A 26,389-nucleotide genomic window follows, 5' to 3' on the forward strand; every position below is an offset into this window, starting at 1 on the left:
TGTCACAAAGAGTCGGACACAACCTGGCAACTAAACAACATCAGTTCAGGCTATGGGAGTTGCCTCCACGGTGAAACCCCTCTTGGTGAGCCTGAGAATCTAGCTGCCTTGTTGTCTAATATGCATATTCGGCATACCAGCCTGTGCACGCATGTGCTACTAGCGATCCTCACGATCATTAACGAGTGCCTCAAGCGCTAGCCACCTTAACACACTAACACTGTTCAACTTAGACCAAAATATCTTTTCTGAATTTTTTCTTTCTAACATGCCCTTTTTAATAGAGGAAGCAAGTTAAACTATTCACTGCAACAAAAATTGCCTTTTTTGTTTTGTTTGTCTTGAAATATAAGCATTGGTCAAACTGTGTTGAATAGAAAAGTCCAACCCAGCAATGTAATTCCAATAAAAAGCAAAGTTATGGCCAAACTCAGCAAAGACAGTAACTTGCACAAAATCCAGAAAGAGCATCAGCATCAGCGTGGAGCTGTCAGGAGCGTGGCTTCATGTGAGGATGACAAAAAATAGACCTATCACAATATCTCCAACTTAAGAAAAATTTCCATTATTTTGCCTTTTTGCTTTGCTTTTAATTAAAAATTGGTTTAAAAGAAATGAACCTTTTTTCTTAAAAATATATGTCTTTTCATGGGTGTTAGGAAGAAAATACACAACATACACACACAGGCTCATGATGCTTAAGAGGAAAATTGAATAAAGAATTCTATTAGAGCCCTCAGAAATAGAAAGATCTCCTTGTCATTAAAATATCCAAGAGTAACTCAGACCTGCACTGAAATGACAAAATGACTGTGTAATTGTATTTATAAAATAAACTCTTTCGATTTATATTACAGTAAAATATCACCACTTAATTATTTACATGATAACATTTTGGAGGTTTTTATAGCTCTTTAAAATTCTTGTAGAGTATCCAGGTTAAGCTGGTAAAATGCTACAAATATTGTATTTAAAATAATTTCCACTATACTTTTTTTCTGGAAAAAAACAGTTTGTAGAATTCAAACAGTTTCAGCTGCTTGAGATGGTGAAATATCTTAGCGCTTTTCAAAAATCACATTTCATAAAGGGCACTTATTCCACAGAACTAAAGTTTACTGAATAATAAATATAACTTTAAGTGATGCAAGCTGTCAAAACCCTTGAATGTCAAAGTTAAGGCAGATATCCCTTCATGATTTTTGTTGCTTCTGAAAAAGAAAGGAAGCAGAAAGGGAATGATTAAGGAAAGGCAACCTTACCTTTGGATTCCTTCATCTTTGTATATTTATCATAAATAACAATTTAAATGTCCTTTGAGGTTAATATTTTCTGGTTCAATGCGAAAGTACAGAAAAAATTAATACATTCATGCATAATAGGAGGCAATGGAGACTGGAGCATATCTGCAGCAAATTTTATTTTCAAATAACCATAAAAGGTATCCAGTTTACTCTTCAGATTAATTTACAAGATCATGCAAGATGTAAACATGACGTTCCAAAGGAAAAAATAATCATTGTTGAAAATTCTAATGGATGAGGAAAAATTCACAGAGATACACACCAGGAACTTTCTACATATGGCTAATACCTGGATCTTTATTCTTGCCTGCTTTTCATCATTTCAGCACAAGATAAAAGTAGTGCAAAGAAGCAGAAGTTAATAACCCAAGGGAAGAAAAACTCATTAATGTGATGCATGATACAGGAGAGTTTACTATATTAATATTCAAAAAGGAATATTGGGAGTGAAGAGTGATGTTAGATAAAAATATCTATTTTGAAACAGAGTTAAAAAGAAATTTAGTTGTGGTGACTATATTGCTACTTACATCATATTTATTCACAGGCTTTCCCTTAAGTACCATGCACAGTTCCAAACTTTTTTCTTTTCTGGCTATAGAAACAGATAAAGTGAGATGGAAATCCTTCCAGAGGGCATTCAAAATAATATATTAACTTAACAGTTATAATGTATTTTGAGAATATGGTAGATGGTAATATTATCCTGAAAAAAATTATATGGGCAAAATAAGCATTATAAAAATATTTTTAAATCAGCGTTGCACTGTAAAGAGAATAACTTCCTAATTTTGAGACTGACTATAAAGCAAAGGACTGTGGCTTTACATCAGAAGGATTTTATTTATTTGAGTATTCAGAGTTGGTTCCCAATTACTAAATGTATAAAATAGATCCAAAAGGCCAATCCAGAGTTTATCTATATAGCTATATATAGCTGTATGGTTTGAAAGCAAACACAATGCCATTTCTGCAATTTGGACTAAGTCCTAGCATCCTCATTTAACCCTGGCATCTAGAGACCATAAAATATTTTGGATCCCCTTGGTACACAAACTTTCTACAAGTAAAGCTAGCTTTGTTTATAACATAGTTAAAAATTCAATAGCAAAACTGCATACAAAATTAGTTCTTTACATTTATTTTTATAACAATCTTATTCCTAGGATTCTCGTAAGAGCCTAGAATGACATGACTCCAAATTTCCATTCCAGAATTTCCCACTTCTTTTTTTTTTAACAATTTTTATTGAAGTATAGTTGATTTACAGTGTTGTGTTAATTTCTGCTGTACACCAAAGTGATTCAGTTACACACACACAGATATATATATATATATATATATATATATATATATATATATATATATATATTCTTGTTCATCAGAGTTTCCCACTTGTAACACTTCTCCCCATGATGCCCTAGCAGGCACACTGCAACAGAAAGCAAGATGCTGTTTCTATGTGGCTTTTAAAATGCTTTGCCTCCAAAGATTATTATAAAATAGCATGCAGTAGACTTCAAAAGGTTTATTAAATAAAGCTATCTACTTTGTAGGTGATGAAACATCATCAAGGTTTTTAAAAGTGTTTGCTTTGGGTCTTTTACTATGGAGTCATGTCCTGATTTGAGGTATATATTAAAAAAAAAAAAAGAACCCACCCACTCTGCAAGTCAGCCTGAAGGTGGTAACTCACCAAAGCCGACAGCTGCTGACTCTCAGCGAAGGTTTTTTTTGCCCAAGATCAGTTTGCAAAAATTCGGCCAACCCAGACATCTGGGAGGTGGAAGCTACGAAAACAGTGCCCTGCCCCCGGCCGAGAGGTCCACGTCCTTCTCTTCCACACCAGACAGAGAGGGTGCAGTCCTGCAGGCTCAGAGCCCGCTGTCCATCACCGAAAAGCACCACGGACCTTCGGAGTCGGCATCGCGTGCTTCTTTCTCTTCCCACTCACGTAATTAACGCTCCTTTCTTGTCCTCTTTAAAAATGTGCCTGTTTCAAATTTGCATTATTTTTTTTTCAGACGCCTAATTTCAGCTCTGTCCTTTCCCTCTGTGGTCTCTTCCCGCATTTCACATTCCAGACAAATATTTAAAGGTCTGTAAAACCAGGCGAGGTTCCAAAATATTTCTAAACGAAACTGCCATGGGTGACAGCACAGGGAAAGAAGGAAAGCAGGAGGACAAGGATTGGAATAAACTGGCTGGAAATGTATCGGAAAAATCTACTTAAGTTACTATAGCCGTGGATGAGGTTTCAATGAGGCATAAACATTCAAGTTACTGACAAAACGAACATATCTCATCATCACTCAAAATAGTCTACTTGTCATGGTGCACTGCTGTTTTTTTTTTTTAGTAGTAAGTTGCTCTCTCTTTTTAAATTTTTTCTCTTATTTAGTATTCAGGAAGTGAAAGCATTTAAGAAAAAATTCAAAATTCTGAGAATACATGTAAATGAAATATTTAATGTCTATCATTCATAAAAGTTACATCATTTACATAGGGTTCATTTGTATATAATAAAAATTTCATCATAATGAAAAAATTTCTGGAAAGGTATATGTTAATTTGTTTAACATACGCTTTGGATATACAGCTAAATACGAGTCGTTAAAAAATTCTATCTTCAAATATTCCCTTTAACCATTAAAAAAACCTCATTCCTAAATATTTGTTTTTCTTTCCACTTGCTCTTTTGTTTGTAATATCATGTTATCTGAACCATGCAGAGACAGGATCTTGTCACAGTTCAGAATATATTTGTGTACTTTCAATAAATTTGCTCATTGCATAGCAAACAAGTAAACTTATAGAGAATCTATAAATTTTACCCTAATCATCTAAAAAACCTGCTGAAATTTTACATGACAGTCTATTGAGGTTTATTTATGTTGTAATTTGGGTTTTGTTTTTTTTAAAAAAAATACTTTCAGTCTATGTGTCAGTTGAATACAACAAATCAAAAGTCATGAAAAATCCAAAACCAAGTAAAATAATTTTATCCTAGATTACCAGAACTTAATCTCATTATATCATTTGGAATTTTTCCTAAGTATAACAAGTTGGAAATGGGTTGTGCTGCCTCTTAAGACAGTGTTCAAAATTAATTCCAAAAGTGTGTGTTTAACATAAAGTTAACTATGTTTCCATCGAATAAGATGTTTATTAATGAAAGCTATTTATCATACAAGAAACAGCAAAGATAAGTCATCACACACAGATGTACACTAGAAGTGACAGATGTGAGAGTGCATGCAGAGATTTCTCTTTCAAAAGGAAGTAATAAACAATAATACTAAAATTACTGGGGTCTGATCCCTATCCTCTTAAATGAGTGACAGCTTTTCTTTGAATTTACAGTTGGAAAATGTCATTAACAGATAGGACTAAAACACATTAGCAAGCAGGTGAAATGAATGCTTTTGGACTTTATTTTACAAGTACTGTGCTTGACAAATGCATGGGATTTTTTTTTCCAAGAATAATTTTCTTCAGCTACGGGGCGGGCATATTACTGCCTGGTTGCTCTGCTTTATACACGGTTTGTCTCACTTTGTTTAAAATCATATAATTTTAAGCCTCCATTTGTGTTAGACATCATAAAGAACAGAAGTTTTGTTAACATTCAGTAAATGACATTTAAGTCTCTTGGTCTCTCTCTCTCTCTCTCTTTCTCTCTCTCTTTCTCTCTCTCTGTCTCTCTTTTTTTTTTGGCTCAATAGATATTTTAATGTATGATTATCATAACCTAATATTGTCTTTGTCTTCACTGCAGTGGATTTCCGATCAAACTTTTCCCCTTCTTTTAATACTTTAGGGAATTTTCAAACGTCGGGATGTTTGGCTGTAATGCCCCAAGATTTGTTCTCCCTGAAAAAAATCATAGTGACAATTTATTAACTACAGAGCAACTTGGCTTTTAGGGGTCTGCAATTTCTATGTAGATTTACAAATATCCATTTGTGCTCAATAGACCTAACATGAAACTTAATCATATTTAAGGTTTCTTTTCATGCAATTACTTTTTCTGCTAATTATCTATTTTTTTTAATTCTAAAAATCAGGCTGAGTCAAATCCATGGGGCATTACTTTTATTGTAGGAAAATATATTGAAAGGTAATTCTAAGCTGAATTGCATTGCAAATGCAATGGTAACTTAAAATGAATCATAAGTTTGGAAATCTAAAAACTATTTGTATGTCTGTATATTAAAAAATTTTGTATTACCATTTTAACAGCTTTTACAAATAGATATCAAAAACACACTAGTACAATTAAACCTTAATAAAACTGATGGGAAATAAAAGTCCTTAGATTCAAAATGGTTTATTCACACAAATTTAATAGGATATATCACAACTGTTTGGTCCATAAATATTTAAGGGAAATAGTTTCTATACAATGCATTTCTCAATAAACAAAGAAACATGGACAATTTTGCTAGACCACTTACTGTACTATAAACACGAAGCTCAATATATAAGATTATTGATTTATCAACTATATTGGAAAGAGTGCACAACTGCTTTCTATGCCATGTCTGTCCCCTCTAACAGGATACACCATAAAAAGAGTTTCAGAAAGAAGAGGTAAAACAGTACAAAACTAGTGAGGTGTCAAAAGGGCTTAAAACAGTTAATTTAACAAACAACACATATATCCTGATTTTTCACAAACTTACTTCCAAGTTATCTCATAAGGCACATAGGAGAACTGAGTTATAATTAGTCTACTTAATAAAGTAGATCTATAGTACCATATATTGTTCTGTCAAAGAACAAAATTTATAAGTATCAATATTTTACCTGTAAAAGTGTATTCATAAGATCTCAGCCTTACCAAGGTTGTTTGGTCTGGTTAGTGGTAAATGCCCAAAATGTAATAGAAATATGAAAAGTCAAGATTTAAGCTCCATATAAGATGATAACCACACTTGCTAAATATATAATGGCAAACACACCTTCTTCTGTTACAGTGTTAACTCATCTTCCATCATCTTTTTTTTAAAAAATAAGCTACTTTCTGTGCTAATTTTCTAAAGACCCTGAGCAAAAGTTACAATAATGCACTTTAATGTGGGCAGTGAACTGTCAATATGTAACCACACATTTATACAACCAGAAGGACACCTTTAAAATCTATTAAATAACCACTTCGAACACCAGAGGAGATTTAAGGGGTCCGAAAAGTGGAGAATATGTGCAAAGTTATTCTTCACAATCCACTAAAGCAAGACGTATATCTTGACTTCTTTTTTACTTTATTTTTTTTTTAGGAAACCCACAATCTAATTGATATTTAACTACAACAGAAGCATATAGATGAACATTCACCACTGCCCAGACCATTAAGATTTTAGCTTAAATTAAAAGAAAAAAAATGCTACTGTAAACTAGGAAATATATTCAGATTAGCATCCACAAGGCTTCTGAGTTTATCTTTAAACTAAGAACTTCAAATCTCTAACGTCAGAAAAGTTTTTTGTTTTAACTTTATTTGTATAGAATGCCAGATACAATATCATGGTACAGCTAAAGCCAATTAAGAGCTATCGATTAATTTATACTGATTTTTTTAACTTCTTAAAAAATTATATTTTGCTTATTTCCATTTTCCCTGGGGAAAAATAATTTAGAAAGAATGGTTTCATACCTATCATCATTTTTAGCTTGAGAAGGTTAAATGTATAAAATTTCAAATTCTATTTGGAATTTTCATGGATACACAGGAGGTTTAAGTATTTTTCAAACGTTGAAAAGCGATAACTAATGAGAAAGTTTTGTTGAGACTATACCCCTAAGAGAAAATAAAAGTCACATTCCTGGTTAGATCTCCCCATCTAATTAATCTTTAGTATTTAGATTAGCTATTGTTTATATCTTTAACCATATTCCTCATTTGTAAGAAAAAGGAATGATCAAAATATTTTTTGCATTTTAAAATTAAAAAAAAAGACAATGTGAAGTTTCCAAACTTTCATAAGTACAGGTACAATTGCAAGATTAAAAAATAATTTTAATCAATTATCTGATCCTTATTAGCCTAATTATGTCACTGGGAATATGATTCTTTGCCTACCACAATACCACTCTTTTTTTTTTTTTTCCTTTGAGATTCTGGAAATAAGTAACATACAATTTTAAGAGGCACTTATTAGAATGATTCCAAAATTCCCCTTACCGACTGAACGATCTAATTAATCTTTTTTAAATCCAAATACACTTTGTAGACAAAAAATATATATACACTTTGTAAAGGAGACGATACTGTAAACTCATTTGCCAAGTGGCTGCAAGACACTACACACCAAGCTGTCGTTGTTACTTGCCAAGTATCTTGTGGGTGAGGGGGAAAAAATCGTTTTGTAAATAATAAAATAATCATTAGAATAATAATAAAAAGAAGAGGAAGGATTAAAAAAAAAACCCCAAAACCCAATGTTAGAAAAGGTTCGTTAAGGTAGTTTGCGAGGGGCTCGCGGACTCGTGGCTGTCCATGTTAGAGGTCACGGCTGTCACTACAGTGATAGAGGGATTGGTCAGGTCTGTTAAAGTGGTCGCAGTGCCCGGTGGACTGAGCGCGCCGCTGTCTGCCGAGGGCGGGGCCGGAAGCGACGTGCCATCGGCTTTATCAACACCCCCATTCTCCTGCCGCAAAAGGTTCCTTCTGAATTTGGCTCTTGCGTTTTGGAACCAAACCTGCAAACCAATCCCAATGGATTTCTTTACCGATGTTTATTTTTATACTTCCTTTTTTTTTTTTTCCCTTTCTGTTTCCTTTCTTTTTTTAAATTCTGTTTTGGATATACGTTTCTCTTTTTAAATGTTTGTTTTCCTTTGGGGAGAAGGGCCTCTTCCCCACCCCCCTTGCTTTTTTTTTTCTTTCTGCTTTCTTTGACAACAGAGTCATCCCAGTACGACTACAGATACCCTCTTGGCTGCACAGGGCCCCCACCCCCAGCATTAAGGAGTGCCCCTTGGGGGCACAGATGGTTAAGTGGAGATACCCTGGGGAAATGAAGGCACAGAGATCAAGCGGGTGGGGGTGGGGTGGGGGGGTGGGGGTGGGGGTGGAAATACACCCTCATCCCTCAACGGTTGTCTTTCCAGAAAGAGGACAGGCAAGGTCAGCGGATGCTTCACCAAGTTAGAATCACTCGCATGAAATGAACATCATTGAAACAGATTTCTGGCTGTTCTTGAGTCTGACACATGCCAAGTACTCCGTGCACAGGGAAAACCTCCAGGGCCACAGACTCCAAGCAACCGGAAACGGGTGCGTGGAATTTAAAACGCCTGCTGTCTGTCACTGAGGGTGAGAACATCACAGGCGACCCCCAGCCACCCACTATCAGGTCTCCGGTTAGACATTCTTACCATGATGAGCCTAGCAAGGCACTGGGCCAGCAGGTCTCACTGCAGTATGCAGCGGTCAAAGGCGGTTGGTTAAAATGGGGAAAGACTCGCTCGGATTGGTTGCAGAGACAGCTAACCGTGCTTGTGGCTTTTCAGGAGCTGATCAAAAGGGTCCACGTGAATTTGGAAGCTTGGAACAGGGGAGTGAGGCCGCCAAGAGTGTGCTGAAGTAAGGGGGTAGCAGCAGGTCTCCCCAAGTGTGTGCACACTAGCCCTGACGTGGACAGAGGTCTCCAAAGCCACAGCTTGTGCAGATAGCACCACCTGCGTTTGCAGAGCAGTGGGGCAAGCTGAGCTGGCTTTGTGGGCCCGTCTCCCCATCTGTAGGGAGGATGTAGCTGCATTTTAGGAGACCCTGGGTCTCTCTCTCTCTCTGGGCAGTCTCCGGGAAGCCCCTGCAAAAGCTTGGTACACTCTCTAGGGAGGTAAGTAAGGTAAACTAATGAGAAGCAGTACAGGAAATCAAACAGGGAAGAGAACTATTTTCACTGCAAGGGGAGTTGTAGGCACAGCCAACAATGGTTGCTTCTTACCTGCAAAACTCTTTTGGTCAGGCCTGTTTTCTGAGCAAGTTGCTTGAGGTCCTTGGCGTCCGGGTTGTGGTTGATGGCGAAGTAGGATTTCATGGTCCGCAGCTGGTGATGCTTGAAGGAGGTGCGCATGCGCTTGGTCTTCTGCGAGGGCGGGTAAGGCTGCTGATCCCGGTCCAAGTGATCGGCCTCGTTCTCGTTACAACCTGTGACAGCCACAGTGGACGAAAACAAGGGCTCAGTGCAAGGGCCTGCTTTAGCTGAAAAGATGGCAGGTGGCATGCTCCTGCCATGACAGGACACAACGGTGGAAAAAGCTGTCGACCCAGTTATGAGCAGGATCCAGACAAAAGAAAGAGGTTAACCGCCCCAAGTCCGCCAAACTAGTCTGTTAATTGTGGACCCGCCCGAAGTTTATGCAGTAGAAAAATATTAGATACATCTAATAAATTTAGATAAATTATTAGATACATCTAATCTCTTTGGCTTAATAGTTGCTAGAAAGACTTGAGAAGATGAGTAAGGTCTAAGTGTGGGAGTGAGAGAAATCTTCTCCAAGAGTGGAAAGGAAAAAAAAAAAAACTTTTCCACTATGTTATGTGTATGAGCACGCGGGCCCTCCACACACACAGTTTTCAGAGATTCTTCATTTTGTCTGTGTTTGTGAAACAAGGTGTAGTCTGCGAAGACAGGAGGGATACGCAAGCCAGTGATTTCAGCTCTCTCAAATCTAAAAGTTTTGCAGAGCCATCTCCCTGCACCCACCCCCCACAGTGAAGGAAGAATCTAAGTTCCAATTTTTAGCCTTTTCTGTGAATCCTAGAACGTTTTCAGAAAAAGTTAAAAAGAAGAGGGGGAGAAGTTACAAAATAAAAACCTGCAAGATTCTTACATAACCAGAAGAATATTACTTTTGAGGACTTTTAGCAGTAACTGGTTCACATGGGGCTAACCAGGATGAAGAGAGTTTTCCCTTGGAGTCACTGGAATAGATATTTCTGAAAGAGAAGGAGCCCAGGTTTGTCTTCACTTAGTTCATGCCAGAATCTCTCCTTACAACTCACAGCTCAGGGACGCTGATGTCCCATTCAGATGGTGGCTCTTTTTGCTCTGGTCCTGTGAGACCTGGTATGTGAGCTGTGCCCCTGGCTAGCAGGCCAGGGGGAGGGGGTGACATCTTTACCCCCCTTACACAGCCCCCTCCACACTGAGGGCAAAACAACCCAGCCTTTGAAACCAGACTGGAAGTCTTCATCCCCAGGATGTAAAGATGCACATTTAAAAGGTCATTTCTGATAACCTCCTAGCTTTGCATAAGAAATATGATTACAAAAGGAAAAGGCTTTGCTAAATATTTACTGATTCAGCCAACTTTCGCAATTTAAAGAGCATGGCAATTTTTTTTTCCTTTACACCTTACTTCAGATGTTTATCTGATGTATATTCAGACTGATCATCCAGCATTTTAGAGCACTGTAATAGAATATCTAAAATCAACGTGATCACATGCCTGGGGGGAAATCCAGAATCTTGAAGAATGTGAGACATCTCTTACTATTAGTTGTTCCGTTCTGCTTGATCAAATGGTATATGCCTGCGATGATCTGGTTTCATGAGCGCGTGATCAGTCGTGTCTGACTCTGTGACCCCACGGACTGTAGCCGGTCAAGGCTCCTCTGTCCATGGGATTTTCCAGACAAGAATACTGGAGTGGGTTGCTATTCCCTTCTCCAATGCTTTGGTTAGAATCACTTTAAAAAAAAAAACACTTTCAGTGAATCAGTATACATCCAGAGACCCAACAGGAGTCACCTGCATCACAAAATCCACTTAAGAAATTCTCCCTAATGTCATGAGACTAGGCATGAACTAATGACTCCTTTGTTCATATTTACATGAGACCCATAAAGAGGGCAGGCGACTTCATTGAAAGAGAGATGCCATCATGTTCACCATCGGATCCTCTACGTCCAACACAGGGCTCGGAATTCAATGAGAGTTCAATCAAGATTTTGAATTTTTGTTCATCGATAAAATCATCAATGACTACTCATGCAAAGTCAGATCAACTTGAGATGGACTGCAAGTTAGACATACACAGCCAGAGGTTGAACAGAGACTCCTTAAACCCCACTGAAAGGGCACCAGGTACCCAGAAATAGGAGAAAGAATAGAATATGCTTTACATTTTATCCTATTGCACCCCCGGGGAGAGATGTCAAGTTCAAATATTCTACAGAATTGCCCTTTTGTATCTCCAAATGGATGAAACAGCATCTATGACCTACTATAAAACCATGCTTATCTCAGTAAACTGAGCTATATTTCACAACCAGATTATAAATGTAGCCACACCAAGACAGTCAGAGATACACCTTAGTCACTGGAGGCTTCTTCAGATAAGATTTCAATCCTGTCCTGGGTGAGTGATGTGTAACTCTTCCTGAACAGCTTATTAAACTGAATATTTCACTGAGGTAGAAGACTTAACTTGGTAGTTAAATAATGCCCTTAGCCATCTACCCCCACCCACTCAACCCCTACCCACAAGTTACTATTTCTTAGAAATGAGTTTGATTCCTAAGCAAACTATATACTCACTAGTCTCTAAAATGAGTTAATGAAAAATAATTACAGACATTTTTTTCACACACACAATTATAGACAGGTATGATAAAAACTACTTCTCTGAATATGCATTCTGTATCCAATATTGCTGATTTAAAACTCAGTAGAGAATTTCAGTGTATTAAACACTACTATGGGACTTGTTTTCAAACAGAATACAATTCAGTGTGCAAAAAGATTAAGTTAGCTCTTGATTGAGATGGTATTCATATAAACAGATAAACTGTGGGATCAGTTATGGTATTATGCCACTTAATAGAGCAGTCTATGTCATCTACAGAGTAACTCAGTGTATTAGCCTAAATTACTTAATTTGACTACAAATGCCTTATGTAAATTTGCAGGTGACTGTGTTTCCCCAGGGTCTATTTTTAAGCTATAGGGGTTCCCCCCCACTGAATTATGAGATGAAATGATAACTCTCTTAAAACTGTCTTAAATATACACCCGTGAGTACACACATCTGGCACTATAAAATTAATAAGAAGATCTAACTATTTTATTCTCTGGTCACTTAGGAAACGGTCACCTATCTGGAAGTGAGTTTCTATTCTGAGGGTATGCAACCCTCTGAGAACTGATCCCAGAGAGACCACTAGGGGTCAGTGCCAGGCTAATTTAACAACTTCAGGGAGCTTTTGAAGTTTGGAAGCCAAGAAAGAACCTAAGGAGGGAGATTTCAAGAAGTGGCAAAAATCTAGTCTCTCGATTAATCCTAAATTACCCAAACCAGAGCTATCGGCCCTAGACTGAATCTTCTCACCCTTGAGGGCTTCGTTGCAAACCAGCATCCCAAATAGACTTCCTGTGGCTCTTTCTAAAATATCTGCTTGCTCTCTGCACAGAGAGATATAAACTAAATTAGGAACAGTCTCAAGGAAAGGCACTTGCCTTATGTCAAGCATTTACGGATCTTTGCCTAGCTTCACATCTCTGGAATTCTGAGTCACAAACATATTTTGTGTACATGTGTTTGAAAATATATCAGAGTATGAATCAGATCCGTTTAGTAGCAACGTGACTCTTTTCGCAGTCTAGTTTACATTTAAGCAGAGATGGCTTCAAAGAAGCTGAAATAAGGAGCTAAATGTGGGTCCATTTTATTTTCTGCGCTTTTAACATGGTTTTAATTCACTGAAGCGTTTCTTTATAGTAACAAACGGGCACTGGTTTCATAAGCTTTTTTTTAGTGGTAGGCTGATTTCTGGTCAGGAATCTTTAACCCAGTTCCCCTAGATTATTTCACCAGATCTTAACCACATGCTGTTTTCTGGTGTCTCTGGGGAAAGTCCGGAAGGGATGAGGTGGGCGTTAATTAAGAGTTCCCGGCACGATGCACACTGGCTCGTTCCGAAGGCCTCCACAGCCTCTCCCTCCTTAATGAACAGAAGCATCAGCTCTCTCCAGAACCTCGCAGCGCCTTAATTTGCAAACTAATGACCGAAGTGGAAATGGAAGTGAAATGGTCGAAGAGGAAAGAGATTCTCATTCTTTTTAAGAAATAAATCTGTACTCTCTGGTGCTCCTCAGAGAAGCAGGAGAAACACAATTTTATTGTCCTTAAAGCTCCCTGCATCTTTCTAATGTAAAGTAAGATCAAGGCGAAATCAAACGAAGCTAATTAGGTTAAACAAACAATCGAAGAAACCAGGCTTGCCGCCTTTGGCTAGAAAGCTCCTCCCCACGCTTCTGGACCTTCTGGGAGCCTGGGCTTCCTGCTCTCTGCAGACCCGGCTGGTCTCTCTCCCTCTCTTTCTATTTCTCTCTCTCTCTCTCTCTCTCTCTAATTAGGGCATTAGGGCCTTGGTGAGTGGCTAGAGATTCCGATGTCATCTTCTATTAATAAAGAACAATCGGTGCCCTGCCTGGCCTGCCCCTGGGACCATGCATCAAAGGAGCCCAAGTAACCACGCTGGGCATCGTGGCCCCGAATCAGCCTGACGGCCGAGGCGCAGAGGGGCAGCAGGAGGCCCTGACCCCCAACAGGGGGTTGGCAAAACCGGGGGGTGCACCCGCTGCAGGACACTGACCCATCTAGGCGAGGTCTGCAGCCAGCAGCGGGCCCTCCTCCTCCAGTGACCCGGGGTTGAACCCCTGGGACAAAAGTCCCCACCTTCTCTGGGACACCCCCCCCATGCCTCGTCTGTGAAATCAGAGCCAGGAGGGAGCTGAGGGGAGAGCTGCGCAGAGCCCCCCTCAGCCAGCCGGACCTCCCTGAACACTGTGGGTTCAGAGCAGGACGCATTTCTGCTTGCTCACACTGGCTGTGTCCCTGGGCAAGTCACTTATGAGGGGGAATAGCGTCCCTTTACTACTGAGCCACAGGGGCTCACGTACCACACCAGGTACATGGGGACTGGAAGAGAAAAACAGGCAAGATCCACGCTCTGGGATGCCCACCCTTTGACTGGCATCTGGATGTGCCTGGTAACAGAGCTGGGTGGCCACCGTGAGGTCCCCACGGTCCTTTCCAACAGAAAGGACTCCCCAAGCCTGAGTCTCCTGCCTGCTGAAATGTCCAGTGGGGCTGAGCCAGGGCACTGGAAGTTAGAACAGCTAAACGGGCGACAGAGGATGAGATGGTTGGATGGCATCGCTGACTCAAAGGACATGAGTTTGAGCAAACTGGTGAGCGAGGCTGAATGAATGATAGGTGTGTCCCCTCCACCCAAAGCAAGGAAGAAAGCTGCTCTCTTGCCTGTTACCTGCATTTTGTTTTTAATTAAGAGAGAAAGCTGGGGGGGTGGGGGTGGTTAGAGGGGATGGTCTGGGTGTCTGGAGGGTTTATCAGACGGGCAGTGAGCTGGCTAGACGGTCCCCTGACCCAGGCAAGGGGCAGGCCAGCTCACATGGACTCTGGAGTGACTCCCGCCCCTCCAGCCACTCTGCGCCAACATGAGGGATTTGGTTTTTCAACACTCATGCCAACTGTTCCCCTGATTAACTCTGGGCTGGTGACCACAGCCTCTGTCCCCTCTAGGCACACTGGGGCTGGGCCCTAAAGATTTCTTTCTTTTTTTTTTTCTTTTTTAGTATTTAGGGAAACCTCCTCCAGGATCTATAACTCGGCCTCCACACAGGAATTGCCCTGGGGCTGTTTCGCTCCAACTGGGAGCCAGAGACTAATGGGCTCATTAACTAATGGGCAACAAGGATTTGGCTCTGCCGGTTTTGGGGAAGTCGCTGCAGCCCCATGGTTGTGGATTTGTTTCTGGCCACAAACGAAATATATAAAGGTCTCTCTCCCCTTCTCCCTCTCCCCTCCCCCTTCTCTCTCCTCCCTCTTTCCCTCACTCCATCGTCCAGCTTCTTTCTGAGTGACCGAGAGCTGTAGCCAGAAAAGGGTCATGCTAAGGAAAGCGCCCTCTTGCAACCATCTCTTGGACGGGGGGGAGAAGCCAGATGGAAGTTTCCTCCCGGCAGACCCGGGGCTAGGGCTGCAGGGGCTGCGAGGAGGGGGTAGGCGCCCACCTGAGTTGTAATTGACGATGTCCACCCCCAGCGCTGGGCTCTTCCGTTTCCGGGGCCGCCCCTTCTGCACGGTGCCCGTGCCATTGAAGTAAGGCAGGGCCAAGCCACCACTCTTGGCCGCCAGCTCGGTGTAGCTCAGCTGCGGCGGATACTCTCCTTGCAAGAGGGTCTCGAAGTGGGCACGGCAGTACACCAGGCTGTCCTTCATGCCAAAATGGTCGCCCGTGGTCAGGGTCTTGTTGCACGTGGAGCAGGTGAAACAGCTCAGGTGGTAGACGGAGTCTCGGGCACGCATGACCATTTCGGAGGCAGAGATGCCGAGGTGGCAGCGGGCACATCTCTGCACAGAGAACCTTCTGGAAGGAAACAGTGGAGTCAGGGAGCTGCTGGAGGCCAAGGCAGGGCCACCTCTCACCTCGGCACCCGGGGGCTTGGTCAGCAGTGGCCCAAGACGGAGATCCGGGAGGGGACCAGGAGGGGAGGACCCGTACCCTCTTGGATATAAATTCATTTTATTTGCTGATTGACCTGCTCTGATGAATATGATAAAGAACCCTTACATTAAAATAAGAAGAATCGAGGAACTGATCCTCAGTTTTCTTCCCTGTAAAGTAAATTTTTAAAAAGCAAAAACCAAAACAAACTGTGCCCTGGCTAACTCACAAGAGTATGTTAAGAATATTAAATTGCGATGCCAAGTGAAGCCGTCTCCTCGATTACAAGGCATTCATAGGAAGGGTGTTGTTATTTATGAAAGTGTGAGTGTGCATGAAGACATTCAGACACAGCTCTGGGGGGAAAAAAAAGATAGTTTTGCAGAGGAGAGCTGATTTTTTTTTAACCACTTTTCTCGCCTCTGCCGAGAGCGAGCCGAGTCGCCTGCCCATCGCTCCCGTCCCCAAGGCAAGAAACACCGAGCAGAATCAGTGAATGCGCTGCGGCCAGTTCCCTCTCGGCGTCTGGGGAGTCTGGCGGGCAGGTTCCAGCGCGCCGCGGTCAGGGCATCTCCGAGCTGAGTGGCCTGGGTTTTGGCAACAGCAGTTATCCTTTTCACTGTCATTTAGGTGATTTTCCCTCCACCCTCGCGAAAACCTGACAGCCAGCAGCAACCGCTGCTGCTCCGGCCACCAGTTCAGTTCCAAGGCACCGGCCTGGCTGAGTTCGTAGCAAACGGAAAACACAAACCCTTAGCCTCGGAAGACAGGGACACGTTCATTGACCCTCCGAGGACATGCCCAGGTCCCTCAGCGGTGCTCCGGGGGCCGCCTGAGCGGGAGAGGCTAGACCTTGCTCTAGACCTGGGGCGTCCCCCTCACGGGGCGTCCTCCCTGCGCGTCTGGGGGTGTGGGCACGCTGCAGTTTGAAGGCGCACGCGGGGTCTTCCCCGGGCGGGAGGGCCAGGGAGGGGACCCAGGGGCTCGGGCTGGTGGTCCCGCCAGGGGGAAGGGATGGGGTGGGGATACCTGTAGTAATCCTCCTTGCAGTAAATGCTGCCGTCCTTGGCGAAGCAGGTGAGCTCGGACTCGAGCGCCAGCTTACATTCACAGCACTTCAGGCACCTCAGGTGCCACTGCTTGTCCACGGCCAGCAGGTAGTACCTGTCGGCGATCTTGCCCCCGCAGCCGGCGCACAGGGCGGGCTTCTCCGGGCTCAGCGGGGGCATGCCCTGCAAGGAAGCGCGCGCACGGTGAGGAGCGCGCGGAGCCGCCCTACGCGGGTCCCCGGCGCAGAGCCAGCCCCCGGCAGCCGCGAGCGCCCCCGGGTCAGGCGCCCCTCCGCGAAGGCAGGCCTGGGGAAACGTTTGCAGTTTTTCCTTCTGCCACTCGTACTCTTTCTGTCGCGTCCGTCTGAACCTGGACTCAACCTAAAGACCCGCCGGTCACCTCGAACCTTTTCCACAAGGGCTAGAAGCGCATGGACTGTATAGATGGTGGAGGTTTCCGAACTCAAATAATTAAAACTTAAAAAGTGTGGCTTTCGACTCGCCCGAAATTAAACAACAGAAATTGTTGTTGGAGGTTGAAAGGAAAATCTGAACAAGCACATACTGGTTTTCAAAAAACACTATTACGTTTCTCTTTCTCTATATCTCTATAAGCAACGTTGGAAGTAAAAGAGAAGGGAGAGGGTTTAATACTCGTGCTCATAATGAGGTCGACTTGTTTCCATCGAGATATATTTGGCAGATCTTGCTGTTCTGTCATCTTCGGGGTTATTGGTCCTTCTTCTACGAAGGGAGCACTGTACCTGTTTCCGGGAGAGTCCGTTATCCGATCACCTCTGCAAAGGCCCCCATTTCCTGACATCAACATACCTCGGAGATCTTTGTCCTGAAAATCTTTCCACCAATACTGACCTTAAGCTTCCCGCCTGTGTCCTCACGACCCGGCGAGGAAAGGGACACCTCTCCTTAAGCGCAACCCCGCCGTGAAATTCGGGTTTGGATTACTGCTTTTTGTTTTTAAACGGGATAGCCACAAAAGATGGGCGGTTAACTGCGGTACATTTCCCTCAGGACTAGCAGAAATGGGTTGGACTTTCCCTCGTGAAACCCTGGCAGGTCTGGAAAAGTAGATTCGCCCTTTACTCAGACCAGCCCCCCCGCCCCCGCACTGAAATCATTTTACAAATGTAGAAACATCCACAGCTCGGCTACTTGGTGGACCCCAAACACTGCTGACTGGCCCCGGGGAGTCTGTCCACCGGCTTAGTTTGAGCTGCGATTCCCGGTGTGACGCCCGAGGATCTACACAGCTCCGTTTGGCTGAAACTGCGGAGACGTCTGTCCTTTTCCCCCTCCGGCTCGTAAATGGGAAAGGCGAGCACAGAGATTGTTCATCAGTTTTCTTTACGAAGCGGGCCTGACTTTTATCCTATATGCCTAATCGACACAGCGTGGTCGATCACAGCGTGGAAGGGTTAGTAAGTTCTCGCGCTTGGGCTCGGAGCCCCGCTCCTCCGGATTTTCTATTTGACTCCCCAGCACTCTACGCGCGCCCGGCCCTGGATTGACCGAAGCGGGCTACCAGAGACCCCCCGACCATCGCGGGCTTTGCGCATTCCGCGTCCCGCGTCCCGAGCGTCCGGAGCACTGGAGGGGGCCCAGTCGTATACTACTGCACCTCGAACGGCCGGTCTCCAGACCCAGGGACTGGAGGAGACCCGGAGCTCCAGCTCGGCCCGGACGCTCGGCCGGGCGCCGGCAGCCCGTGGGCCGCACCCGCTCGCCCTCGGGCCGCCGACCCTCGCCGGGGAGGCGCCCAGGAGTCCAGCGGGCCAGAAGACCGACGTCTGCGCCGCTGGAGAGGACGTCGCCATCCTCTCGTGTCCGACTAGCCCTGCTTCCCCCGGACCAGCTGCGGCGGAGACGAGCGAGCTCGGGGTCTCAGGAGTGTAGCTAAATCAGAAAGGGGCCCTTTCTTACCCCTCAGCAGCCAGGCGAACTGAGGATAACCCACCCGCCGATCCGCAGCGGACGCGCCTACGAGCCGCCACTCTCGCCCGGCCGCCGCGGCGGCTCGACTCGGCTCCCCCTGCGCGCGCGCGCGGGCTCCGGCTCCCGCGGCCGCTGGCCCTTCCTTACCGCGTCGCGGCCGTTGAGCTGGGCGCCTTTGGCCAGGCGGGCCTCGCTCTTGGATCTGCGCTCCATCTCTTCCATGATGCCTTGGATGTGGCCTCCGGAGATCCCGTGGAAGAGCATGGCTGGGGGACGGAAAGGACACGAGCTGTCTTCTGCTCGGCACCCCACTATTTCCATATACACTCGCCCCGGGGGCTCTCAGCTCATCCGAGGAGGAGAAGCGGGGAGCGCAGAGGCGGGGCGACGGGAGAGCGCCGAGACGCTCGGGGACAGAGGGAGAGGGGGAAGAAGAAAAGAGGCAGACGCGGTGGAAACGGGTCTGCTCGGAAAAGAGAAAGAAGCAGGGGGGGGAAGCCAGCCCCGGCGACTCCCTGAAGGAGACGCGCAGAAAACAAACAAACACGGGAAGGGGGAACCCAGGCGGAGAAGACGGATCTGACCGCTCCGAGAGCTCGAGTTACTAACGGGGAACAACTGTAGCGGGGGGGTGGGGAGGCGGGGGGGGAACAAAACCTGGTGGAGAAAGAAAATAATTTTGAACACAAAGAAAGAAAAAGAAGTGCTATTTTCAGCGGTCCCTGGCTGCTTGCAAGTTCCCAGCGCCTGTAGGTTGGGTTGGGGACTGCTCCTGCCGCCGGAGCGGTGTCCAATTTGTTAAGAGACTAAAGCCAGCCCATTTTTGATAATTTAGTAGGAGGAGTTCTCTCTCAGAGCCGCCACGGATTTTTATTCAGACAACAAAGACCTGTCATACTCCTCTCAACCCCCTGGTGATGGGGAAGCGGGGACAAACATGGGGGGGAGGGGGGAGGCAGGAGGAGGGGGCATTTACTTCCCCCCAACACACACACACACACACACACACACACTCACACACACACACACACACACACACCCTTCCAGGAGTTCCCAGCAATCACGTTTTAAAGGGAGAAAGGAACCCTTATTGTCCCCGCCCTGGCGCAGAAGGCAGAGAGTCGGCCTGTTTGGTCCAAGTTCAAGATCAGACCCAGACTCAAGAAATACAGAATCCCAGCCCCAAACTTCACGTCTCCTCCTTGTGGACTTTCCAGTCCCCAGCTCGAGGGGACCCCAAATAAATAAATATTGGACAGGCAATCCTCTCCTCTCCCACCCCTGACTTCCTCAACTCACTTTTTAAAAGCAGGTTTGCTTCACCTCCCCACGGCATCCCGACCCCACCTGGGGCTGAAGCAAGCCCCAAAGTGAAAAGGAACTAGGAGAGCCTCTGTTTCTGGAGTATACTTCTGCCAAAAAAAAAAAAAAATCTTCGAACAATCAGTGTTGTCGGGGGACAGGGCGTGGGCTTGGAGATGTGAGTGTGCAACTGCAGCGTGGCCACGGGCGGATGCCGGTTCAGGTCAGGACAGAAACCGATGGCGAGTCCCGCGTCCCGCAGGAAACCTGTCCATGTGGGCAGCGACGCGGGGACTCGCGCGAGCTTGGCGCCGCCCCCCGCCCCGGGACCGGGCGCGCGCCCCGCTGCCCCGGCCGGACTGGGGACCTGTAAACGTGGGCGCCCCGCGCGGTGAGGAGGATGTGAAGGGGCTCCTCGCCGTGGCGGAGGGCGAGGTGAGAGCTGACGAGCGGAACGGCAGCCCCCGCGCCTCACAAGAGGCGGGATTGTTCCCGCGAGCCGCGGCCCCTCCTCGGCCCCGTTAAAAAGTGGCCACAATACTCCGATATTGTCGATTCATGCAAACCGCCAGAAGCCCTCGAGAGGCCCGAAGCGGGGAGCGGCGGCAGGAACCGACCCAGCTCCGAGCCGAGAGCGGGAAGACCCGGCGGGCCTCCGCGGGCCTTCCCCGGGCAGCCCGTTCTCGAACCGCGGGCCGTCGGCTCTGCGAGGACCGCGCGCTTCTCCCGGCAGGTCCGGGACACCCGAGGGGTCCCCTGGTGGCAGACTCGCGTCCCTCCCGGAGGAGCCCGACCGGGAACGGCGGCCAAATCTAGAAAGATGGAGAGGGGGAGGGAAGAAGGGGGGAGGGAGGAGAAAGGAAGGAAGACGAGAACGGTGCCGATCCGACTTCCTGTCCCAAAGCATCGCCTTCTGAAGCCGCTGGAATCGCCTCTGCCGTGAAACCCAAGACTCGCCTGGTTCCCCCTTTGCTCTTTTCTCAGGGTCAAAAAAAAAAATGATAATGTTATTTGCAGACTGGACGCTGTTACGGTCCTCCGGGTGCCAGAATACAGCTCATAAAACACAATTTCACACACACACAAAATGAAGCCAATCAAGTGAACTAAACTGGAGACCTTCCCCCCTCCCCCCACAACTCTGGCAGCCCTACTGGACAGCAGGGCTGCTATTTACTGTAAGTAATGTAATTAGCCCCTTTGGATGAAAGTCAATGAACTTTTCAAACCCACGTGCACCAGCGCAGGGGCTGGGGGCAACACCTCTTTCAGAGACGGCAGGTCCTCTCACAAAGGGCTAGACTGCCTTTCCACATGAGGGACTGGGTCCAGGGAGGGGGGGAGGGGGAGGAGGAAGACGGGGGTGGGTGGGAGGGGAGGACGGAGAGGAGGAGGAGAGGAAAGAGGAGGGGTCTCTGGGAAGGACATCCTTTAGCCAAGGAGGCTCCAAGGGAAAGTAAACCTGGGACCTCAATCCAGGGAGGCGCTTTGTCCAGTTTCTGGTCTAACTTCCCCCGCCCCCAGGTGGAGGTTGGGAACTGGGTTTGGGTTTGGCTGTTGCTGGATCTGGGTCCTGCTCGGCAAAAATATACAAAGAGAACACCACTGCCTTCTTGCTGGGGATGAAATTTTGGAGACTTCATTAAGTGAGGGTTTAACCAACAACTCCAAGGAGAGGCCAGAACTTCGTGAAGCGTCTCCAGGGAAGCAGGCACGGAAGGCCCGCGAGCCCTCCAGTCCTTGCTTCCATCATTTCTCTCCTGCACACAGATTTGCTCCTTGACAGTCGGGTACAGGCAGGGCGGGGGGCCTTCTGCCATCAGCTTCCGGGTTGGAGCCCGCTGTCTCGGCTTTTTCTTATAAAACTCGGGTTATAAGTTCCTGTGCCGGGTGGGATTTGCTAACTTCCCATAAAGATGCCAACTCGCGTTCTTCCTTCTCTGCCAATGCAGGAAGTTTGCCGAGACCTAGGGGTGGGGCAGGGGGGCTGCTGGAGTTTGGGAGGTCCTTGTTAGTCCTGTGGCCATCAGAAACCACTCCCGGTGGGTCCAGCCCTGCCTCCTCTCCCGGCTCCAGAAAAAGGAAACCCACTGTGGGTAGAGGAGATTCCAAGAACTGGGCTGTGGCCTGGGACGTCCTAACCTTTTTGTCTTGCAGCCTCGGGGAGATTGCCCATCCCCCCCAGCACTCTCAAGGGATAGTAAGCACTTCCAGGAGAGGGTCTAGGTGTTTCTGCCTTCTTTCATCTCTCAAGAGACGGTGCTGGGGCGCGGGGCGGCCCTGGGGTGCGCGCTACACGCTGGGGTGCTGCTCGCTCATTTCCCGCACCTCTGGCTGGGACAGGTGTAGGGACCGCCCCCGTCCGCGGCCCGCAGTGACTTCTCCAGCCTCCCGTCTAAACTCAAAGCTCTCTTTGGAGCAAGGCGGCAGAACCCTGGCCAGGGGCTGCCCTCCGCCCGACGGAGCACACTTCACCCACTCTGCCCTCTCCGCTCCGCCAGCCGCTGGGGCGGCTTGGAGGAAAGCGGACGGCCGCGACTGCGGGCACGGGAGTTGGGCTCGAGGGTCGGGGTCCCGGAATTTCCTCGAGGGCCGCTGCCCGGTCCCTCCGAGGAAGAGAGGGAAGTAAAGGGAACGCACGGCTTTACCCAGGGGCTGACGGAGGCTTCAGGGTCGAGAGAGGAAGCCTCGACTGTGAGCACAAGCGAGGTCTCTTTAGACCTGAATTTTGGAGGTCAAGATGCTCTGCCCCGGGTTTGCCCTTAAAAGGGCAGAGGTCACCTTTCCTCCTGACCCTATTAAGCTGGTGGAGGGTCCTCCTTGGTCTGAAAGGTGCAGCTCCGGAAGAGACGTCCGGCTTTCTGCATTGTCCTGAGCACCCCGGGGCCCGGGGAGTCAGCGCCGTCCTCGGTCTGGGACCCGAGCACCCAGCCCTGCACGTCGCGGGGGGGTGGGTGGGGCGGGTCTCCGCCCGGCTTGGCGGGGGGCGAGGGGATGGCCCCGAGGCTCGCCGGCCTGTCTCCATCCTCGGGCTCAGGGAATCAGGGAAACTGTTGGTACACTGAGGCGGTAGGTCCAAGCCTGGCGCCGCCGCCAGGGCGCACCTCGGCGTCAGTCCTCCTAGGAGGGCCTCCGGCCCCGGTGGGAGTGGGCTGAGAGGCTCCGAGCCGCGCGAGCTCTACCGCGCAGAGAGGGAGCCCCGCAGCAGGCCCCGCCGAGCACCTCGGCCCGGAGCGCTCCCCGCGCCCGCGGCTCGCGTGGCCCTACCCTCGGGTGCGCCCTGCGCCTAAGCGCCCCCTTCTCCCTGCAAGACGCCCCACCCGCCCCCAGGTTCTCCTCTAAGGGCCCGCCGCCCGGTGGCGAAGACCGCGCTTCTGAAATCTGAAGCCCTTTCACCTGGGATTTGCCGCGCGGCGGGCCCGCAGCCGCTGCCGGAATAAAGGGAGCCGTCCCCCCCAGCCCCCACTCCGCGTCCGCGGAGATCGCCCACAAAAATCGCTGCGCGGGAGTCAGATTGAACCAAAAATGGGGGTGAAGGCAGTTTCCGGAGGAGAAGCGGCATCTTCCTGGTCCCCCCTCCCCGCGCGCCCCATCTCTCCCCATCCCTCCCGGTGAGGAGACGCCCCCAGCAGCCTCGCTGAGGACCGGAGCGCATCCCTGCCGCCCCGACAACTGGCAGCGCAGTGGCCGGGCGACCTCCGGGCCCCCGCGCCTGCACCCCGAGGATCTCAGGCCTTAGAGAGAAAGGCCGGAGGAGGGAAAGGCGGCTTTCAGGACTGCCGTCAGCGGACTCTGAACGAGACCGCGCATTTTAGAGCCTACGGATCGCGGTACGATTTCCAGGGCAAGCACAACCCCTCTTCCTCGCACCCGATGAAGGCGGGCACACGCGCGTGCACACCCACTCACACACCCACGAGATAAATGCTCCGGCCTAGGGAACAGGGCACGAGAGGGAGCCTGGCGGGTAACTCACCTGCCTCCAGAGTGGTGCCGTTCAGCATTCTGCGAGCGGGGGTGGCTCACGCCGCGATGGTGGCTGCACTGCAGAGAACCGGCGAGTCAGCTCCGAGGTGCGGCCCGGGGCCCCGCGCGCCTCCCCCCACCCGGGGGGCGCGGCCCAGCCGCTCCTCCCTCCGAGGCCTCAGGGGCCGAGCGGCCTCCGGGGAAGCCGGGCCGTCTCCGGTAGGTGCCCGGGGCGCTCCTGGGCGCCCAGAGGTCGGGAGCACACCGAAGGCGGAAACCTGCTCGCATCAGACAACCCCAATCGAGATCTTACCTTGAGGTCCAGACGTTCCCTCCAAGAAGCCCGTCCGGGGCGAAGGAGGGCGGGCGGCGGCGGCCAGAGGTGCGAGCCAGTCCCCAGAATCTCGCCAAGGGGTCCTCTGTGAATTCAAATAAATAAATAATCAGGTGGTTTGTGGGTGGGTCTCTCTGTGTCTCTCCTCTTCTCCTCTCCTCTCCCTCTCTGTCGGAACTGACCCGAATCCCTCACCTCTGACCCGCAGCTCGCTCCACCTGTCTTTTATTTCTATTTATGCTTCCAGATCGGGAGGAGGAGGAGAAGGGGTGGGCAGAGGGCAGAGGCGCGGGCCAGGGCTGGGCGACAGGCTCTGAGGCTGCGTCCAGCCCTTCCACCCTCTCAGCAATCAGGGGAGGTGTTAATGGAAGAGACGGCCGGGAGGGACCCTCATAAAGCCGGGAGCCCCTCGAGGGCTGGCCTCCTGCGGCGCGCCGTGGCCGCCCCCCCCCCGAGCCCCCGGCCAGCCTTGGCCTTCCCGGAGATGCTGGCACCTCAGAGATGCTGCCGCTGCCAGCTGGTGCCCCGCATGGACGGCGAGCGGGCGGGGGCGCCTGGAGGGGCGCCGAAGGCTGAGCCACGGATTGCCCGCCCGCCGCACCCCCTCCTTTCCTCTCGGCGCTCTGGGGCCGGGTGCCCGCAACCCAGCCCTGCGCGGCGCGCTCTGTGCCCGGGGTGGTCTTCTCGGCCGAATCAGCGCGCCGGTCCCAGGTGTCCCTGCAGCCCGGCTCCGGCTAGGAGGCGAGGGCGGCGATCCATCCGGAGAAAACCAACTCAGACACTAGGAGACGAGCGTTCTCCGGCACAGACTCCGATGCCCGGGACGGGGAGGGTGCCAGGGTACCTGGAGGGTCTCGGCTTCCCGAGAGGCTGCGTCGCCCCCAGCAACCTCGGACGTAGTCAGGCCGCGAGGAAACGGACGGAGAACCGGAAAGCCTGGCCTCTGGCCAATTATTTACCGAGTCTCCCAACCAGGGCTCCCCTCGCTCTCAGAGGTGGGGGCGGGGATCACCGAGAGGTGGCTGCGCGGATGGGGAAGGGGTGCGAGCGGCGAGACCGGCGGCCCCCGGATGCGGTCCCGGCAACGCCGCCGCCCTGCCCTCCCGCGCCCCCCTCCCTCCCTCCGTCCCTCCCTGGCCACGCGCGTGGGTCCAGCGTGCAGGGCACTGGGGGCTCCGCGCGCCCGCGAGCCGCCGGCGACCACTGCCCGGGATGGGGGCATGTGGCACTGGGCACAAGGGTGCACCCACCTCTTCTCGCCCTCCACGCAAGCTCCGCCACACAGTTTAGGGCTGACAAGGGATCCAGCGGGAGCCGCTAATCAAAGCCTTCTGGCTTAGCCTTTCCGCCCCAAGTCCCGGCGTGGAGCTCGGAGCCCCCGGGTGCAGTTCTTCTTTCTCCTAGACCCTTGGCTGCCCCAGCCGGTCCCTCCAGCCAACCAGTCCTACTAGTTAATCTAAGTTTCCCTCACTGCCCCCCCCCCGCCCTCCCGTTTCCCCTTCCCAACCCGTCCTCCTTAGCGCTTTCTCCCCTGAGAACGCCCCCATCTCCGCTCGGTTCCCCAGCCTCCTGGGGGCCGCTCCCCCGCTCCCTGGCGAGGCCATCGAATTGGATGGACGGCGACCCCGACCCGAAAACGTTCAGGTCCTCCCACTCGTCGGTGTCGAAAGCACCGGGCTTTATTTAACCTCTTTGGGGTCACGAACCGTTTTAGGTTATTTGATTTTTAAAAATGCGTTTTTACACACACACACACACACACACACACACACACACACACACACACACACACACACACACATAGAGGCAGGCAGAGGCGCGCGCGCACGGAAGCTCAAGCTTCAGATGACAGATTTCGGATGGGAAGATGTGATCGCCAAGAATCTTCCAGAACCACACCCTCCTCCCACCCCCGCCTCCCTGGGCAAAATGCACCCCGCGGGTCTGGGTGGGCTGCTCGTCCCGCTGACCACCCGCCTTCCTCAAGAGACAGTTGCGA

The 26,389-nt window shown here is 48.9% G+C and overlaps 1 protein-coding gene across 11 annotated transcripts; it reads right to left on the reverse strand.

Moving 5' to 3' along the window:
• Positions 1 to 3,752: 3,752 nt before the first annotated feature.
• Positions 3,753 to 25,531, reverse strand: LHX9 (LIM homeobox 9). 11 transcript variants are annotated; one of them, XM_081485712.1, is made up of 9 exons: positions 24,885 to 25,525; positions 24,370 to 24,475; positions 24,067 to 24,134; positions 18,936 to 19,054; positions 16,816 to 17,018; positions 15,353 to 15,708; positions 9,257 to 9,459; positions 7,489 to 8,006; positions 3,753 to 5,177 (listed from the first exon to the last, which is right to left on the reverse strand). In XM_081485712.1, exons 3-8 carry the CDS (start codon positions 24,092 to 24,094, stop codon positions 7,749 to 7,751), a joined length of 1,167 nt encoding a protein of 388 aa, XP_081341838.1. In that variant the 5' UTR covers positions 24,095 to 24,134; positions 24,370 to 24,475; positions 24,885 to 25,525; the 3' UTR covers positions 3,753 to 5,177; positions 7,489 to 7,748. The 11 variants fall into 11 exon arrangements, with proteins under 11 accessions (XP_081341838.1, XP_081341843.1, XP_081341844.1 ...); XM_081485717.1 differs by lacking the exon at positions 7,489 to 8,006 and having other exon boundaries at positions 25,235 to 25,531; XM_081485718.1 differs by lacking the exon at positions 7,489 to 8,006 and having other exon boundaries at positions 24,885 to 25,531.
• Between the last annotated feature and the right edge of the window lie 858 nt (positions 25,532 to 26,389).

The sequence above is a fragment of the Giraffa tippelskirchi genome, chromosome 5, assembly GCF_054371585.1.
Source record: "Giraffa tippelskirchi isolate mGirTip1 chromosome 5, T2T-mGirTip1v1.2.pri, whole genome shotgun sequence".
Taxonomy (NCBI): domain Eukaryota; kingdom Metazoa; phylum Chordata; class Mammalia; order Artiodactyla; family Giraffidae; genus Giraffa; species Giraffa tippelskirchi.